General features: G+C 44.6%; 1 protein-coding gene and 1 long non-coding RNA gene across 2 annotated transcripts in view; one reads left to right on the top strand and one right to left on the bottom strand.

Moving 5' to 3' along the window:
* SLC7A14 (solute carrier family 7 member 14) overlaps nt 1-19,988 on the top strand; it is a 131,712-nt gene that overhangs the window by 99,822 nt on the left and 11,902 nt on the right. The window contains exons 5-7 of the mRNA XM_002814273.5: nt 2,775-2,921; nt 5,628-5,836; nt 7,992-8,869. Coding sequence (XP_002814319.1) covers nt 2,775-2,921; nt 5,628-5,836; nt 7,992-8,869 — 1,234 coding nt within the window. The remainder of the gene's footprint in view (nt 1-2,774; nt 2,922-5,627; nt 5,837-7,991; nt 8,870-19,988) is intronic.
* The window catches only part of LOC134761052 (uncharacterized), a 38,337-nt gene that overhangs the window by 16,275 nt on the left and 2,074 nt on the right, over nt 1-19,988 (bottom strand). The window contains exon 2 of the long non-coding RNA XR_010139300.1: nt 12,283-12,385. This is a non-coding gene — a long non-coding RNA (uncharacterized LOC134761052). The remainder of the gene's footprint in view (nt 1-12,282; nt 12,386-19,988) is intronic.

Here is a 19,988-nt window from a genome sequence, read left to right as displayed (position 1 = left end):
TTTGCTGTGCAGAAGCTTTTTAACTTGATGTGATTCCATTTGTCCATTTTTGCTTTGGTTGCCTGTGCTTGTGGGGTATTGCTCAAGAAATTTTTGCCCAGACCAATGTCCTGGAGATTTTCCAAACATCTTTCCAAATATCCCCTAGGGGTAGTCTTACAGCCTATGATTGCTGTTGAAAACGTTGGATGAAAACAAAGTACAAAAAGGTGAATGAGTTCCCTAAGACATAGAGATAGCCAACATATTGATTTATTTATAACCCCGCTTATTTCCACAAAGGACTTGAACGTGCAGAATAACTGTTTTTATTGGGTTACGTGTGCTTGTGAGGTATTGCTCAAGAAACTTTTTCCCAGACCAATGTCCTGAAGATTTTCCCCCAATGTTTTCTTGTGGTAGTTTCATAGTTTGAGATCTTAGATTTAAGTCTTCAATCTATTTTGATTTGATTTTTGTAAATGATGAGAGATAAAGGTCTAGTTTCATTCTTCCGCATATGGATATCCAGTTTTCTCAGCACTATCTACTGAAGAGACTGTCTTTTCCCCAGTGAATGTTCTTGGCACCCTTGTCAAAAATGAAGGACCTATCTTAAAGTGAGACTTTGCTTGATCAGGACTACTTAGTAAGCCTGCAGTCTAGCATCCATTCATCCTTGAAGACCAGTAATATTTTCTAGATAAGTGAAAACAAGCACATTTCCAAGCCTGTGAACCTCCATGTATGATGAGGTGAGATCTACTTTCTCTCCTTGTCTGGAGGCCAAAGACATTTTCCACACCCTTGTATGAAAAACTTTGCTGTAGGGAAAGCAGGAGCTCTCTTCTCTTCTCTTCTGGAAAGTAGCCATCTAGAGATGGAACTGCTTGTATTTGAGAAGTTCTTTCTACCTGACTTATTAGAATAGACCAGGAGTTCTTAAATTTTCTTGTGCCATGGACCACCTGGATGTCTGATGAAGCCTGTGGATCCCTTATGAGAATTGTGATTTTAAATGAATAGCCTAATTACATAGGAATTCAAAGGAAATCAATTATATTGAAATGTAGTATTAAGTATTTTTAATTTTATTTTATTTTTGTATTGTAATCTAGTAACAATGTGCTTCTCTATTAGGGATTTATATGTTAACCTCTATGTCTAATAACTATCATAATCTGAAAGTAGTAATAAGCATAAGTGATATTTCAAGATCTCTGCAACAACTCTCATATGAAATGAAAATATCTGATTGCTATTGGTGACACAGGCACAGGTATTGTTAGTTTGTCACCTACATTCATAACTGAAAGAAATGCTAATTCAACTAGAAGGTAGTGAAAAAACATATGTAATTTTTCCCAGCAAAATTTATAGATGCCTGAATTCCATGACCTCCAGGATAAGAATCGCGGACACTAGAATCCCAGCTGAGAGAAACTGTAGGAAACACCAGCTTATTCTACAGATGAGCAAAGTTTGCTTCTGAAGGTTTGAGAAGATCTTTGATTTTGTGATGTACCTTACAGGTTCTAGTATTTCATATTTTGTCTTATTGAGAAGTCAGTGAGGAAAGTAAGAGTGAAAATTTTGGAAAAGTGTCAGCTTGGCACACGTTTTGATTTCCATCATTTATAAACGGAATGTGGAGAAAAGAAAAATAAAATGGTCCAGTCTGCAATGGGTCTCACCTCCTGGACCACTGGCTAGGGCTTGCATTTTTTTCCCTCACCCCATACATGCAAGTCCAAAAATATCTCTCACCTTCTAAAAGGACATCCCTAAGCATTCAAAGAGGCACTTTTTTACTTAAAGCTAACAGTGAAAATACCAAGGTGGGGAACTCTCATTTAAACTTCAATAGGTTCTTTCAAAGAAAGTAGTCACTGTTCAATGGAAGGTTTTCACTGACATTTTGACATATATAATACGTTCCCAAACACCCCTGGAGCCATGTGGACTCCTGGCAGACAGACTGCCAGCAGATGTGACTGGATACCATCCCCCAGCTTTACTCTGACCTCCTGCCTCGTGCCCAACTAGGTCACTCAAGCCCCAAAAGGAGCAACAAATTAACTGTCTTTACCCTGTCTTCCCAATGAAGACAATAGAATATCTGAAGATCTGAAAATCTTTTATATCATTTCAGATCTGGAAGTTACCATAGAGCTGATCTGTCAGGGGGTACTAACAGTAATTTAGGTAGGATCATTCTTCCTTATGCAGAAGTATCTGAATCCCCTACACTAAGAACCAGAAGCATTTTTTTTTTTTTTTTTTTTTTTTTTTGAGATGGAGTCTCCCTCTGTCGCTGAGGCTGGAGTGCAATGGCGCGATCTCGTCTCATTGCAATCTCTGCCTCCCGGGTTCAAGCAATTCTCCTGCCTCAGCCTCCTGAATAGCTGAGATTACAGGCACGCGTCACCACGTCTGGCTAATTTTTTTATTTTTAGTAGAGACGGGGTTTCACCATGTTGGCCAGGCTGGTCTCGAACTCTTGACCTCATGATCCACCCGCCTCGGCCTCTCAAAGTGCTGGGATTACAGGCATGAGCCATTGCCCCCGGCCAATTCTTCTTATCTCTATTTACACATCATAAGAGAATTGCCCACAGCCACACAGCTAGAAAGTAGAGGAGATCAGAACTTGCATGTTTAGCACGAGTTCCACCATGTTACTCACTCAGTCACTCAGTCATGTCTGCAGGGCATAGGGCAATTGCAGGTTCCACATTTAAGGCCCTGGTGCTGCCCTGACCTTCTGAGTCTAACAAATGCCATCGTCCACACAGGTGCTGCAAGGAGCGGCAACATGCTTCTACGCTTTCATTGGCTTTGACATCATCGCCACCACTGGAGAGGAAGCCAAGAATCCCAACACGTCCATCCCTTATGCTATCACTGCCTCCCTGGTCATCTGCCTGACAGCATATGTGTCTGTAAGTACCAGATGCTTGCGGGACCCTCCTCACGATGTGGCCCTGGCACTGAGCTCCCTTCTCTGTCAGGAAGGATTCCTTTCCTATGTCTTCTCGGTGTCTGTGTGCCTGTCTTTTCTCCCCTGTAGCCCCATTCCCCACTCCCCATGACAAGAAAAAAATTAGGACTCCAACCTGAAGAAGAGGAGAAGCCCCAGGCCTTCACTTCAGCCTTGGCCTTCATTCCCACCCCTCCATCCTCACAAGCTCTTGGTGTCTGCTGCTGCCCCAGGGGCTGGTGTGCAGGGAATGGGCTGCCGTCCAAGGAGCTCAGGTCATAGGCTGGCAGTAACGGGTGGGTGTGCGAGCAAAGGCATTGTGGGCCTCTGTGCACTTTCCTCAATGCTCTTCTGTCTTCTGGGAGCTTCCCGGCAGCAAAGAGGCGAGGCTCCCTGCACAGCAGGGAGAGAGAATACATTGTCCTCTACAAACTCTCTTCCCTTTAAATCTGGGGAGGAAAGTGCCATTTCTTTTGGCTGTTGCTCCCTCTTGTTACACCAGCTCAAATTCACCTTCAGGTATCCCTACCTAGGGGAGCCCCAGAATAAAGACTTCAGCCTTGTCTTCCTCAGGATCACGCCCCTGAGACACTCCTCACGCTCTGATGCTTGCTCTCGCAGCTCCCATCCCAGAATTTCTATCACAGAAATAGCCCAGCTGCATCCAACATCCCCCTCTGCCCCTGGCAATGGAGAAAATCAGCTCACAGGCCAGGAAGTGTGTGGTTCCACAAACATTCTCAGGTCCTGAGGGGCGCACTCACTTGCGTCACCACAATTAGGAAAGAGCTGGCAGCGGCGGGTGCTGCCGCTGACCAGCCTTGCTGTTTCTCTTTCCCAAAAAAAGACATCTTTAGCAACTAGCTAAGGAAGCCAGACCAATTGATCATTAAGGCAACCTGCAAAACAGGATTGTTCTAGAGGCCAGAGAAAAACACAGAGCAAACTTGAGGGTCGTTTACAGACATTCAGCTGCCTACCCAGAGGTCTTATGGGTGCTTCAATTATCGCCTCCCACTAGCACACACATGCAAGGGGCTTCATCGTGTCCATACCTACCCTGATTATCCCTGTGGGCAGAATGTTGAGGGAGGGGTTGCGGGGCAGAAGGAACAACAAGGACACTCTGCGTTTCCCCTTCTACTCCTCCTTCATTTCTGCCCTTCCTCCAGGAGTGGGCCCTTATCACACACAATACAGTCAATCATCACAGTGCCTTCCTTAGAATAGCACTTTATAGACCACGGAGTACTTCTATGATCCACCAACTTTTTACCCATCCTAATCTAACTCAGGAGACTTCCTGAGGCTGGAGGAGGCTCAATCCCACTCCTCCAGCCCACCCTGCCCCATCCCCAAAGGAAATATTGCAAGTGTTTATGTTACTAGGAAGCATTCTCTTTCATACTGCACAGGCATTAAACATGCCCTAGGAGCTGTTTGGTCTTGTACTGGTCAGCAGACAGCCCCTTCACCACCATGAAAAGAATGAGGTTGCTGGGCTGGGCTGGGACATCCTGTCCTCCCTGGTAGCCCTTGGCTCCACTGGATGGTCTTGGCTCCAGAGGAATAGGCAAAGAAATGGTCTACATGTGACCACTCTCTTTCCTTCAGGCTTTGAATTCCTTCTTGATGTCAATTTGGCCTTCATAGGCCTGGGGGGCCTCCCATATCTGGCCATATGACTGGTGGCTCCATTGCCTATGGCCAATTCTGAAGGCAGGGGTGTTAGGCAGATCAATAATATGTGAGGGGAGTAGGTCCCGGGAGCCCCCAGTGAAGTGCTTATCACCTCCCCGATGCACACGCATGCCAGTGGCTTTGTCCTGTCCATACCCTGATTTCTCCCCATAGGCAGAGTGTTGAGGGAGGGGTGGTAGGGTAGAGGGAATAGCAAAGACATTCTGCTCTTTATTTCCTCTTCTGCTCCTCCCTCGCATCTCCCTCTTCTCTGGGGGGTGGACCCTTATAGCACACACAGTAAATGATTCCTGATTAAGCAAAGCCATAGTTGTCTGACAGCCATATAGTCAGTAGGACTTGATTCTGTCCTGATGCCATCATTTGTTTGTTGGCCTGCCTGGATCCTAGGACTAAGCTAGAGAAAGGAAATAGAAATATGAGTCCTTATCTGGGTCCCAACAGTTAATAGGCTATAGACCTCTTAAGCACTTATCTTTGGAGATTTTATCTCTAGTGTTTCACAGTAAGAGGGAGTACAGATAAGACCCTGTAGGACCAGAAAGCAGAAGAGAAATGAGAGTCATGTCCACGTGGGCAGGGTGCTCATGGTCCCTGCCAGGCCCTGGTTGCAGGGCATTGGCCGCAGCTCCTTCCTTCTGGAAATATCTGCTCTCCACTGAACTGTTAGCATAGCTCTGCTTTCATGGGGCTGAAATACCTGCAGACTTACTCCTCAGATATCAAAGGACCAGAGAGATAGAGTTTCTGGCCCAGTCCACTAAATTCACATGTGGGGAGAAAATACTGAGAAAGGCCTAGAGGCCAGATGACTGGCCTACAGCAAAGGCACATGCCAGCAAGTGATGGATCCAAACTGCCATGAAAGCCTCTGCCTCCAGGGCAGGGCTCTTTCCTCTCCCATGGGGCCTCTATCCATGCTGTTCTTCCCCTGTACCTCCAGCCCTGTCTTCTCTTGTTTTAACAGGTGAGCGTGATCTTAACTCTGATGGTGCCATATTATGCCATTGACACGGAATCCCCACTCATGGAGATGTTTGTGGCTCATGGCTTCTATGCTGCCAAATTCGTAGTGGCCATTGGGTCTGTTGCAGGACTGACAGTCAGCTTGCTGGGGTCCCTCTTCCCGATGCCGAGGGTCATTTATGCCATGGCTGGTGACGGGCTCCTTTTCAGGTAAGGGCTACACTCCGTGAAATTTATCCTGCTCTGCCACGTCTGTCCAGGGAGAATGTCTACCCACTGTCAGCCTGACTGTGATTTTGAATCAGTGCCTTTCACATGGACTGTGGACCTTGTTATGTATCCTGAAGAAAAGTCTGAGTAACAGAGCTCAGGCCCTGAAGCAGCCCCTAGTTTAACTCTGTGGTCCCTTAATCCAGCACAAGCTGATGTGTGCCCCCCCACTGTCCTCCTCCCTCCAGTTGACATTGCGTGCTCCTTTGTGAAGGTGATGGGTGCCAAACTGCTGTACTGGGTGGCCTCCAGAAGGAAGAACCATCCTAGAGACATCTTAGGCCTGCCCTCACATTGAGGCCTGGTAACTGCCCCACTCTCCACAGCCCCTCTGAAATTGAAAAAAAAAAAAAAAGTCAACAAAGAGTAGATAAGACCCTCTGAACAGATCCTAACAATACCAGCAACACCAGCTGCCATTTATTGAACATTTGTGTGTCCTGGGTGCTGTGTATACAGTATCCCATTTAGTCCTCACAATAACTCTATTTTGCATATGAAGTCTACTAGGACTCAGAGAGGTGAAACAAAATTGCCACAAATCCCTCAGCTACTGAGTGGCAGGTCAGGATTTGATCCCAAAACATCCGACTCCAAAAACCAGACTTTTAACCACACCAATATATTGGCAGTTCTTGCCCCCTACATTGGCCATGAAGTGGCCCATCCGCCTATGGTACAAAGGGGATGTGGCCTCAGCCCTTTGTTTCCAGCATGAGGGGCCTGCTTAGAAGGCACTCTTCAAGTGCACAAAGCAAGGAGTAAACTGTGGAGGCCAAGGAGCTCTCAGGTGTGCAGAGGGGGCCGGTTCAGGGACTTTGTCTCTGCAGTCATCATCTTCTGACTCATTTCCCCTGCATACTCTCTGAAGCCATCACCAGATCAGAGCTGCTGTGATTAGGTTGCCGAACAGATCAAGAGGGGCCTAGGTGATGGAGGCGTGGCAACTTCACACATCCAAAAGATTTTTCTGCTGTCAAAGAAACTAAGAGGAAAGATACTGGGGCTTCAAGCACATTTACAGTCTTGTGTGAGCCATAAAAATAAGGGACCAGGAGGAGAAAGGAGGGGAGAGGGAGCCTACTGCACGTGCCATTCAGTCGCTCTTCTTGGTCTCTTCTTCAGTCAGTAACTAGCTGGACATAAACCGGTATCTATGAGAACAGTTTCTCAATTACTGTGCTATTTTGCCAGCTAAATTCATGAACTCTTGTTATAGGTGGTGTCTCAAGCTTTGGCATAAATCAGAATCCTCTGGAGGTCTTTTAAAGCAGTTTGCTTGGCCTCACCCTACTATGATTTTGGTATAGTAGGTATTGGGTGAAACCTGAGAATATACATTTCTAACAAGCTCCAAGAGAATGCTAAGATGCTAGTTCACAGATCAGGAGGACCCCCAAGCAGGTCCATGACTTCTTCCAACCATCACTTATTCACGCAGAACCTGGGCTTCAATCTAGGTTTCTGAAAGACAGACCTCCTAGGTTCAATCAACCTTGCCCATTACATAATGATTAGGAACTTTACTAAAGAAGTTTGCCTTAAAATCAAAGAACTAATCCAGGCACGGTGGCTCACACCTATAATCCCAACACTTTGGGAGGCTGAGGTGGGTGAATCATGAGGTCAGGAGTTTGAGACCAGCCTGGTCAACATGGTGAAACTCTGTCTCTACTAAAAACACAAAAATTAGCCGGGCGTAGTGGTGCACGCCTGTAATCCCAGTTACTCGGGAGGCTGAGGCAGGAGAATCACTTGAACCCAGGAGGCGGAGGTTGCAGTGAGCTGAGATCACGCCATTGCACTCCAGCCTGGGGGACAGAGTGAGCAGAGTGAGACTCCATCTCACCAAAAAAAAAAAAAAAAAAAAAAAAAATCAAAGATTTAAAGTGAATTCTCTTTTAATTATATACCAAATCCCGGGGTAGGAATAGCAGCTGGATTTAAAGTAGTGAATGCAGAAGTAAATTGGTGGAGCAGGACCAGGAGGAGTTAATCACACCAGCCTATTGATAGTTCTAGCTACCTATGTTGGCTGCATTGGAATCGGTCACTGTAGCTCACCATTAACCCTCTGCTTACCCGGCCCCTGCAGGTTCCTGGCTCACGTCAGCTCCTACACAGAGACGCCAGTGGTGGCCTGCATCGTGTCGGGGTTCCTGGCAGCACTCCTCGCGCTGTTGGTCAGCTTGAGAGATCTGATAGAGATGATGTCTATCGGCACGCTCCTGGCCTACACCTTGGTCTCTGTCTGTGTCTTGCTCCTTCGATACCAACCTGAGAGTGACATTGATGGTTTTGTCAAGTTCTTGTCTGAGGAGCACACCAAGAAGAAGGAAGGCATTCTGGCTGACTGTGAGAAGGAAGCTTGTTCTCCTGTGAGTGAAGGGGATGAATTTTCTGGCCCAGCCACCAACACATGTGGGGCCAAGAACTTACCATCCTTGGGAGACAATGAGATGCTCATAGGGAAATCAGACAAGTCAACCTACAACGTCAACCACCCCAATTACGGCACCGTGGACATGACTACAGGCATAGAAGCTGACGAATCCGAAAATATTTATCTCATCAAGTTAAAGAAGCTGATCGGGCCTCATTATTACACCATGAGAATCCGGCTGGGCCTTCCAGGCAAAATGGACCGGCCCACAGCAGCGACGGGGCACACGGTGACCATCTGCGTGCTCCTGCTCTTCATCCTTATGTTCATCTTCTGCTCCTTCATCATCTTTGGTTCTGACTACATCTCAGAGCAGAGCTGGTGGGCCATCCTTCTGGTTGTTCTGATGGTGCTGCTGATCAGCACCCTGGTGTTTGTGATCCTGCAGCAGCCAGAGAACCCCAAGAAGCTGCCCTACATGGCCCCTTGCCTCCCCTTTGTGCCTGCCTTTGCCATGCTGGTGAACATCTATCTCATGCTAAAGCTCTCCACCATCACATGGATCCGGTTTGCGGTCTGGTGCTTTGTGGGTAAGCAACTTCCTTTGGAGCCTTAAGAGTTCCCTTTTAAGGTCTTAAGCATGCTTATCCCAAAATTACCTCCTAGATGGACTAGGCAACTCCGTTCCTAGAGAAATCTGGCTGGTTCTATGGACCCTTGTGTTCCGCCTGAGAGTCAATAAAGCCAGTTGTCCCCTTTCTGCCTGTAATGTTCTTAGTCATTGGTTCTGGAAAAATGATGTTGATTAATCCATCGCTTTACTGAATTACTGAAAGTTCTTTCTATATCAGGATAATTAATACCAGAAAAAGTCCACTTAAAGTGAATCCACATTTTTAAGGGGACAAAAATAGCATAGTATAATTGGGGTCAGGGCCTTTGGTTGGAATTTTATCATAGAAACTAAGAATTGTAAAATGAAAAATTGTTTATCTTAGATTTTACAAAATTAAATTAAAATAGCAATTATGCTCTCATTTTTAAATGAACAAAGTGTGAATTAAGTGTGGATTTTTTGGCATAATTTTTCTGACAAAATTGAATCATGGCATCATTTAATGTCTCTCACTTCATACTGACTTTTGTAAAATATTCAAAAGTTTTTCATATTTCCCAAGGTCCTTTCTTCATTTATTGACATTCCAACCATTCACTTGGGAAGTACCCATCATGCCACCATCCTTACTGATTTTCTCTCTCCTGCTGGTAATAACTAATATGACTCTGTTAGGTCCTCATTTGTCTACAATTTTGGGTATGAATTCAAATTGTTCTCTAAACTCACTTTCATGGACTTCAAGAAGTCCTGTACCTTTTCTAAGATTTCTAATTTTACTTTGTGATCCATTTCTATTGTATTTGCAGTACTTGCTTATCATCTAGGACAATCTCTGATGTTCATGAGGTGGCTGGGGATTGATGCTAGTAAGAACTTGAGAAGTGTAATGGGAGACTCATTTTAAAGTTCCTTAGTCACTATTTGTATGTCCTCTGAACAACTTGGTAACCCTGGGGGTCTCTGATTACAAATTCTTAGCTAAAGAGGATCTTTAGAAGCTCTGGGGAATAGAAGAGTAAACCCTGCCTAAAGGAGAGGCAAGACAAACACACGAGTCACTTAGCCCGAGAGAGGCCAAAAAAACTATTTTTGTTGTTGTTGTTGTTTGTTTGTTTGTTTTGTTTTTTTTGTTGTTGTTGAGATGGAGTCTTGCTGTGTCGCCCAGGCTGGAGTGCAGTGGCTTGATCATGGCCCACTGCAACTTCCGCCTCCCGGGTTCAAGCAATTCTCCTGCCTCAGCCTCCCAAGTAGCTGGTATTACAGGCGAGCGCCACCATGCCCCGCTAATTTTTGTATTTTTAGTAGAGATGGGGTTTCACCATGTTGGCCAGGCTGGTCTCGAACTCTGAACCTCGTGATCTGCCCTCCTCGGCCTCCCAAAGTGCTGGGATTACAGGCATGAGCCACTGCACCCAGCACACAGAAACTCTTAATGATGAGTGGCAGTGCATCCGCTCCTAGAGGTCAGGAATACAGTTGTTCAATGTGTGTCCTCCGTGCCTGGAGCAGGGTGCCCACAGTATGTGCTCAAAAATACTTCTTAAATTATTATAAAGTACTCTTCAAAGGGGAAAAAGGAAAACTTCCAGTCAGAATTGCCAGAAAAAACTTGGAGGGGCTAGAATACAAAGTGGCCCTATAAGTTAAGACATAGATAGAAAGAAGTGGGGAAAAACGTAGCAACCAATGGAAAGGGCATGTGTCTTCCCCAGAGGCCTGACTCCTTGCTTCTGAAGGCCGGTCTATGGCTTCCTGTAAGCATTTTGTCCCAATTTTTCACTATTCTAAGTCCCCCTGGTTAGACTTCAGGAGGATTTCTTGAGAGGACCCCACTGACTCATCAAGATTTTAACCATTTTTTATAACACATTTACAATCTCTTGGCTGGGCATGGTGGCTCACGCCTGTAATCCCAGCACTTTGGGAGGCCAAGGAGGGCAGATCACCTGAGTTTAGGAGTTCGAGACTAGCCTGGCCTACATGGCAAAACCCCATCTCTAGGGGCGTGGCCAGGCGTGGTGGCAAGCGCCTATAATCCCAGCTACTCGGGAGGATGAGACAGGAAAATCGCTTGAACCCAGGAAATGGAGGTTGCAGTGAGCTGAGATCACACCACTGCACTCCAGCCTGGGAGACAGAGCGAGACTCCATTTCAAAAAAATTTTTTAAAAAAATTAATATTTTAAAACTTTTAAAAAATACAATCTCTTATCTCTAAACATTTTTCCACTGGAACATGTAGCTAGCCAATGCAGATTCCACTCTGGATAGAAGTGATGGAACTGGGTAGAAATATTTCAGTCATGTATTTGTCAAATTATTCAAGACACAGACACAAATACACATAGACTTATTTATTCATAGACTATTAAAGCTGAAAAGGGCCTTCAGTGTCTAGTATAATGCTACCCACAGTGTGGTGCCCATTCCATTGGTAATATTTTCAACTGGTATTAGAAAGCATATGAATGAACTTTTAAAAATATTGTACATTTAAAATATGTTATTATACATTTTCACCTGGGTTAGAAAAACCACACATACACATGAATCTGGTGATTTCACAAATACTATTACTTGGAAAGAGACTATAGATGACTTTTTTAAATTTAATATGTGAGTCGTATTAAAGAAAAAACGTTAGTACTACTAGTACAGGTACTGTATGAGTCATAGGAATAGTAATAATGAGCACTTGTATCGTGCTTATCACATATCCGCCATTATTCTGAGGGCTTTACTTATTTATTTATGTAATCCTCACAGCAATCTCTGTTTTACAGATGAAGAAACTGAGGCACTTGTCTGAGGTCACATAGCTAGAATATAGCAGAGCCAAGATTAGAACCCAGGGAGTGTGGGGCCAGAGGCCATGGTTATAGCCTAAATGGTTATATACTAAAAATGTGGTATATAAATAACTGGAGTTGGAGAAATACGGATGTAGTCCACCACCTTCCCACTTCTCCCTCTCTCCATTTTATGGATGACTAAACTGAACCTCCAAGAAGTTAAATAATGTGCTCAAAGTCAACAGGAAGTTATTCAAAGAGCTATTACTAAAACTCAGTATGCCCATGCTCAAATCTGGGGCTCTTACTACCCCACCAAGGTGCCTCTGAGCAGACTCATTTCATTAGAACGTTCGATAGAGCCTACCACATAGCATCAGGGCTGGCCTCATGGGCACACAGCTGTGCACAGGGTCCCATGCTTGGTTTAATGCTCTGCTGCTGCCATCTTGAATTCTTAATAATTTCTGAACAAGAGGACCCATGTTTTCATTTTACATTGAAAACTCTATAGCCAGTTCTGCAGAATATTTATGGCTCCTGAAGCACCAGAGGCATTTTGCAAAAACAGTCAGGTGGCAGGGGCCCTTACCTTTGGAGTCAAACAGCACCAACTTCAAATCACAGCTCCGCCCCTCCTTTGTCTTGTGACTTTAGGAAATTTACTTAACTTCTTTGGGCCTCAGTTTACTTATCTGTAAAAATGCAGATAATTTTATCAGCCTTGACCTGGTTATTCTTTGGGGCTTAAATGAGAAAATGTTGAGAAAAGCAATAAGAAACATGTATTTCCTGCCTTTCTTTTAAAAATCTAAAATGATTTGTTGTCCACAAGTAGGGACAGACTGGCTATCATATGCCAAAGCACGATGTGAACCTGCAGCGACTCAGGCTGCCCTTCCAGCTATCAGGCAGAGGAAAACTCCCTGAGCGCCTTTTGTAATCTTGCTGATAGCACAAACTCCAAACTCCCTCCAGAAACTGCTACTCACTGACTCAGAAGAATGCCACCCTGCAGAGTGGGGCTGGCCAGCCAGAGGGCACAGAAGTCTGCAGTTCAACAAGCACCCAGTGATTCTGATGCACAGCCCACAAACCACATTTGGGAAGGACTGCTAGTATTTCTGGGCACCTGCTGCTAACTGCTTTAGTATCATGATTTGTGAAGGCTGCTATATGACTAAGTTTCACCCAGAACAAAGATTCTCAACCCTAGCTACACATCAGTATCACCCTGGGTTGCTTCTGAAACATTCTAAGCCCAGGCTCCCACAAAAGAGATTTTCTGATTCAATTGGTCTGGTGGCCAAGTATTGAGGAATTTTTTTTAAGTTCCCCAGGTAATTTTAATAGGCAGCCAAGTTGACAATGATCTAGATCAATGGTCCTCAAAGTGTGACCCCAGACCAGCAGCATCGATGTCATCGGGGAACTAGTTAGAAACGTGATGTTGAGGCTGGGCGTGGTGGCTCACACCTGTAATCCCAGCACTTTGGGAGGCCAAGGCGGGCAGATCACCTGAGGTCAGGAGTTCAAGACCAGCCTGGCCAACATGGTGAAACTCCGTCTCTACTAAAAATACAAAAATTAGCCAGGCGTGGTGGCAGGCACCTGTAATCCCAGCTACTCGGGAGACTGAGGCAGGAAAATCTCTTGAACCCTGGAGGCAGAGGTTACAGTGAACCAAGATCATGCCACTGCACTCCAGCCTGGGCAACAGAGCAAGACTCTGTCTCAAAAAAAAAAAAAAAAAAAAAAAGAAATGTGATTTTTGAACTCCACCCCAGGTCTACTGAATCAGAATCTCTGAGAGCAATTTAGGGTTTAACAAGCCCTCCAGCTGACTCGAATGCAGGACACTGCTCTAAGGGGAGAATAGTTTTATCAAGCACGGCAGACAATTTAATTACAAAGACTTGTTTTTCAAAAACTATGTTTTGCATATATAAAATATATCCAACCCACAATCCCAAATTGGCTATAAAATCCTTAATGGTCTTATAAGATAAATATGTCACCTCTGAACTTCTGAGCCTCCAAGATATCAGATTTTTCTTAATCTCTCTATACATAGTGTAACTTTCTGGGGGAAAACAGTAGAGATATTTTTAAATGGAGCCGCTTATGAAACTGAAGACTTACATGATTAGGCTGAGTCATAACTTGATAATCTTCTTAAGACACATTTTTTTATCCAAGCTTTTCTAAATAAATCTTAATTACGGCATTTTTGTAACAATGTTTTGCTAAGCTTTTGACCTTCAGAAGAACACAACTCAGAGTAAAACGAGGCACAAGCCCCAACAAGATTATCCAGCACATGTTTCTTTTCCTTCAGACAAGAAAAGGAATACAAACACCAAATGTGTATTAATCCCAGTAAAGTGAGCACAAAGCAGCCTTCATTTTCCTTTTAGCTGATGCAGTTTTGTGAAAGAACCTCTCAAGTGGTTGGGTAGAGTCTCAGGGAACATGAAACTAGCCGGGGCTCAGTGAGAATGCTGCACCATGGTATCTTCCAGGGCATCCTTCGGGCCTGCTGTTCCCTGTGGGTTTTTATTATAAAGTAACCACCTGTTAGAATAGCTTGCCCTTACCATGGGATTTGCCATGTAGGAATTTTTTCAGTCTTTCTGAGGAAATCAAATTCTTGTCTGTAGATTTAGAGGACAGGACTTGTGATATGGGCAATGAACCTCATGAATCCTATCTCAAAATAGAAATATCCCAAAGAGAAGACACACCTCATGGTCTATACCTGAGCTATTATCTGAAATCCAACTGGAAATTGACCCAAAGCAGCCAGGTGAGAAAAAGAAGAGGAGGGAAGGAAAGAGCGATGAATTGGGACCTGATAACTAAATTCTTGATGACATGTCCCATAAATAAGCTTGAAATTCTCCTTGGAGGCAGAGGAAAAAACAACAGGCTCTTCCAATGTCAAAATTGTGCTCAGACGAGCAAGAATAATCCTGAAGGCCAGGATGAGGTTGGCAACAGGGCTGGTGGGATTCCAAGGAGGGAGGGTGAAGGTAGAGTGTGGAGGTGGATCATGCAATCGTGAGGCTGTCTGCTGGCAGAGGTGCACTGCCGGACGCAGAGCGGGCGGAGCACTTACAGGACTCTGCAATCAGTGGCAGCTGAGACACTGGCTCTCCTGTGATCCCAAAGAATGAAGAGGTGGAGGGCACAGAGCTGGCATGCGCAGCTTACTTGGAACAGAATTCAAGCCACAAGAGAGGGGATGTTTGCCTTCTTTCCCTCAACATTATGTTTGTGAGATTCACGCCCATTGTAGCTTGTAGTTTCAGTTTGTTCTTGTGGCTGTCTAGTCTCCCACTGTGTTAATATACCACAATATTTATTCATTCTAGTGTCCAGGGACATTTGGGTTGTTTCTGGTTGAGGGCTGTTACAAACAGAGCTGCTGTGAACATTCTTGTACATGTGTTTGGTGGACACGCGGACATGTATCTGTTGGGTTTCTGTTGAGTTAGAATTTCTGGCTCAGACTACTAGGTTTTTTTCATATTCTTTAACAAGATTGCATTACTTCTCATGGCCATTATATACCTCAAATAAAATAAGCATCCCCAACCCCATTTTGCAGATGAGAAACTGAGACATAAAGTAGCATGACTTCCCATTAGATTAGCTGCAGGGTCATGGAGAGAATCTCCGCCCAACTTCATCCTAAGCCTGCTCTTCCTGGCCACACCATATTAAACAAGCCTTGTTGTTATTATAGTCAACAGACTCATGGTGGTATTTTAAAAAATAATCAGCAATAGTGGGAGTTGGTGGGGATTGAGGTGGGTGGGAAGCATAGCTTCTCATTACCACCCAGTGTCCCTTTCTGCTTTGGCAAATGTCTGTTTTGGAAAGTTGATCCCAGAGTAGTCAAAATAAAAGCCCTCTGGGCATAACAAAGTGCCTCAGCTATCTGCAGTGGGCAGAGCTTCCTGCTGGAAAGTGCACCCCAGGAAGAGGCAGCTCCACCCAGCATGAGGTCAGGTGGCTCACCTCTCTCAGTTCTGTGTATGGAGCTTCATGGAGAGGACAGGGAGTTCCCAGGAACTCTGGAGATAGGGGACCTGGTCTGCAACCTAAGTGTGTGCCCTCAGAGTTGGAAATATGCTGTTATTGTTTGCATTACCCAGTCTCTTCAGAGTTGAGTTTTTGTTCTAGGATTTCTCCTATATGATCAAGACCCCCCTTTCCCACCTCTCTTACTTGTAGGTTTGGGGTCATTTGCTTAATTTGCACAGAATGGATAAACACAGGTGGGTGAGCAGGTGTGTCACCTGCTGATGCCAAGGTACCCTAGTATACGAAGGCAAGCTTAGCTTTTGTAAACCTGTCCCTGGTGGGACAGGAACAGCCCTCAGGTTAGAGTTAAGAGATATGAGTCCCAGTGCTATTTCAATTACTGATTTATCACACAGTTCTTAACTTCCCTGGGATGATGGATGAGAAAGTGCTTTTTTTTTTATAAAGTGCATTACAACCACAAAGTGTTTAATATCATAAAGAAAGCCCATTCAATTGCTAAAGGCATGATTCTTGATCTCGTCTAGCCTGAACTTCTCATAGACACATTTTCCACTGGGGAACTTCTGTCTAGAATAGAAGCCAAAGCCTCCCTTTGAATATTTCCCGTCACTGCAAACAGACTTTCTTTTTTTTTTTTTTTTTTTTTTGAGACGGAGTCTTCGCTCTGTCACCCAGGCTGGAGTGCTGTGGCACAATCTCGGCTCACTGCAAGTTCTGCCTCCCAGGTTCACGCCATTCTCCTGCCTCAGCCTCCCTAGTAGCTGGAACTACAGGCACCCACCACTACGCCCGGCTAATTTTTTTATATTTTTTAGTAGAGACGGGGTTTCACTGTGTTAGCGAGGATGGTCTCGATCTCCTGACCTCGTGATCCACCCACCTCGGCCTCCCAAAGTGCTGGGATTACAGGCGTGAGCCACCGCGCCCGGCCTGCAAACAGACTTTCATAAGACTAACCACCATTACCTTTGACCAGGGCAGGCATGCAGCCCACGTGCCCCAGTCCAACCATGTCTGTGTTAAAATATTGAAACTTTTTTTTTTTTGAGATGGAGTCTCACTCTGTCGCCCATGCTGGAGTGCAACAGCATGATCTCAGCTCACTGCAACCTCCACCTCCTGGGTTCAAGCAATTCTCCTGCCTCAGCCTTCCATGTAGCTGGGACTACAGGTGCCCGCCGCCATGCCTGGCTAATTATTGTTGGTTTTTTTTAGTAGAGACAGGGTTTCACCATGTTGGCCAGGCTGGACTTGAACTCCTGACCTCAGGTGATCCACCTGTCTTGGCCTCCCAAAGTGCTGGGATTACAGGCGTGAGCCACCATGCCCAGCCAGAATATTGAAACACTACTGTGTTTACTGCTAACTAGTCACTTTCCTGCACACACCAGGCACCCCCACCATGACCCATCAACTCAAAAAAAATAATTCCAGCCCCACAGAGGAGCCTCCAGGACACTGCTGCAGCGCAAAGGCTGACACCCTCTGATTTTTAACATCACACCTGCCTTTAGTTTCTTACTGACATAAGTTATGTAACTACAAAGCAATGGATCTAAGTTATCTGCTTTTAAGGTACAGCAGAATTAAATATCCAAATAGAATAAATAGTATTATTTGTGAATCAGCCATCTTATTCTTGAGGCTTGGTTTCAAATGACTTCTGGCTTATAGCAAAATCAAATCCACCCTCAAAAGATATGAGATTGCCCTCTGTAAGAGTTTACAAAAGAATATGATGCCGTTCCCAGTGACCATCTTGATTAGCAGTGCCCAAAAACTACTTCAAGCAATGATGGCATCATGGGAATATGTGTGTAGCCTCATAAGGTGAAGAGTTTTCCACACACATGTAATAATTTAGATAAATTTTAATGCTGCTGGATATCAGATAATATTAAGAAATTATTATTAATTTTTAGTTGTGATGATACTACTTTTTTTTAGAGATGCATACTCAAATATTTACAAATTAAATCTATGATAGAAGGGATTTGTTTCAAAACAATCTGTAGAGAAGGGGTCAGGGGAGGGAGCGTGAGGGGAGTTGGTGATTCATGATCCTATTCACTCCACTTTTGTATATGTTCTTCCAAGTAAAACGTTAAGCCGAATTGTTTTCCATCCCTGGTAGATGGGAGATGTAAGAGGGATAAAAGCACCCTGGATTAGGGCATGGGGAGACCTGGAAGGATTCACTGTCCACCTGCTCACTGTGTGGCTGTGGACCCTCCCTTATGTTTTCTGTGCCCACTGTCCTGTTGTCCTGTCTGTGAAGTGTGCAGTGCACATAATCACACACACACACACACGCACACACACACACCTTCCCAGACAGGTTAAAGGGAGTCTAAACAAAATAAGATACCGTTTGTGTAACATTTTGAGCTCCTTGGGACAAAGGTGCAACATCAACGATCCATCATTATCCTAACCCAGCACACAGAAATGCTTTGTGAAGTTTAGTTTTGATGATTCAGGATTCCCAGAACCCCCACAGATTTTTCAGAAACTACCTCGTGCTTCGTTCTCTAAGCCAACTAAAAAAAGGAGCAGAAACAAAACACCCTGCTTCCACGCAGGAGGCGTGGAGCAGCTCTGTTTACTCCTCCGACACAAAGCCCTTGTTTATGTGGGAGAGATGGTAATACGTTTCTCTTCTCTTCTCTCTCTCTCCCTCCCTCCCTTCATCTGTTCCCCTCTGTTTCTTTGTCCCCCTCCATTTTTCTTTTCTCCAATCCTTCTTAGCTTCACACCACTTTTCCTGAATTGAGTCAAGGGCCAGCAAGAAAGACACAGAATGCCAAGCCCTAGGGGAATGGCTTTGCATCTACTATTTACTCTACCAGGCTGCATGCACATGGTCACTTCTTGTTTCACAGAACTCACATTTGAAATGCATTTTTGAAGACACAGTGACACACCTTTGAAACTCCAGGGGGTTCAGGGTAAACATGAAAAGACCCATAAATATTTATGTGGCAAGTTTCCATGGATTGTCTTCACAAAGTAAAAAGTAACCAGTCAATATGTGAGAGCGCGCAGACACACACACACACACACACACACACGCACGTTCGTTCCAGGCCTGGCCACTCCCAAAGAACACATGTAAACCTAACCTCTTACCACATATTTACTGCAGTGGGCAGAGTCTGTAAACCAGCCTGGGGGAGGGGAGAGGAGGTGTGAAGGACTAGACACGCAAGAGACTTCTCTCCCTCCATATATAAAGTTGGTTCCTCTCCTTCTCAGACCCAGGCAAGTCATTTATTCTTTCCTAGCCTCTGTCTCTTCTTCTGTAAAATGAAGGTTTTCGGTGATCTATAGCATCTTTTCCAGCTCTAAATATCTATGATTCAAGGTTTTTAGAGAATTCCCATAATATGAATCTACCTGACACCCAAAATACCTTGTGGGGGCAGGGACAGGTCTGTTGGAATCAACAAACCAGTGATGAGTGATGTCAAACCAGTGACTGAGCAATGACCTTTGTGGTGGCAGAGGAGAGACGTTTGGGGCAAAGGGAAAAGAAAAAGATGGTATTAAGTTCAGTAGGGAAATGACTCATCTATAAGCAAAGTCAGAGAAGGGCATCAGAAAGGAAAGAATTGGCATAATAGGTACCAAGCAGGAGTAGGAGGCAATATTTGGCATCTGCCTGGATGTCTAGAAGAAAAGATGGCAAAAAAGCAAAGCTGTGCAAAAGGAGGTTTGCACAGGTCCTGCCTGGTCGCCTGAAATCCATTCTCAGATCCCAATGCATAGGTGATCTATAGCATCTTTTCCAGCTCTAAATATCTATGATTCAAGGTTTTTAGAGAATTCCCATAATATGAATCTACCTGACACCCAAAATACCTTGTGAGGGCAGGGACAGGTCTGTTGGAATCAACAAACCAGTGATGAGTGATGTCAAACTCACTCATCATGATGTCATGATGTCATGAGTGAAGATCCCATGCTTCAGACAGAGGCATTCTCCAAGAACCAGCACGATGGCACTCTTAGAAGAGGCCTTAATGTGATGTCCTGTTCTACACAAGGATAATAACCATCCCCCACGGCCACCCCCCACCTACAGACAAGAAAGAGTAAATACGCTGCTTTTAAAAGATGAAATCACTATTTGAGCACTAATAGCTACATCTGCAAATAATTAACTCTAGGATTTACTACCAATTAGGACTATAAATCTCTGCTTACTTTGGCTCCTGGAAAGTTGATTTCACTGGGGAGTGTGGG

The sequence above is a fragment of the Pongo abelii genome, chromosome 2 (genome assembly GCF_028885655.2).
Source record: "Pongo abelii isolate AG06213 chromosome 2, NHGRI_mPonAbe1-v2.0_pri, whole genome shotgun sequence".
Taxonomy (NCBI): domain Eukaryota; kingdom Metazoa; phylum Chordata; class Mammalia; order Primates; family Hominidae; genus Pongo; species Pongo abelii.
The sequence above is the reverse complement of the archived record's forward strand: the minus strand, read 5'-3'. Positions and strand labels throughout refer to the sequence as shown.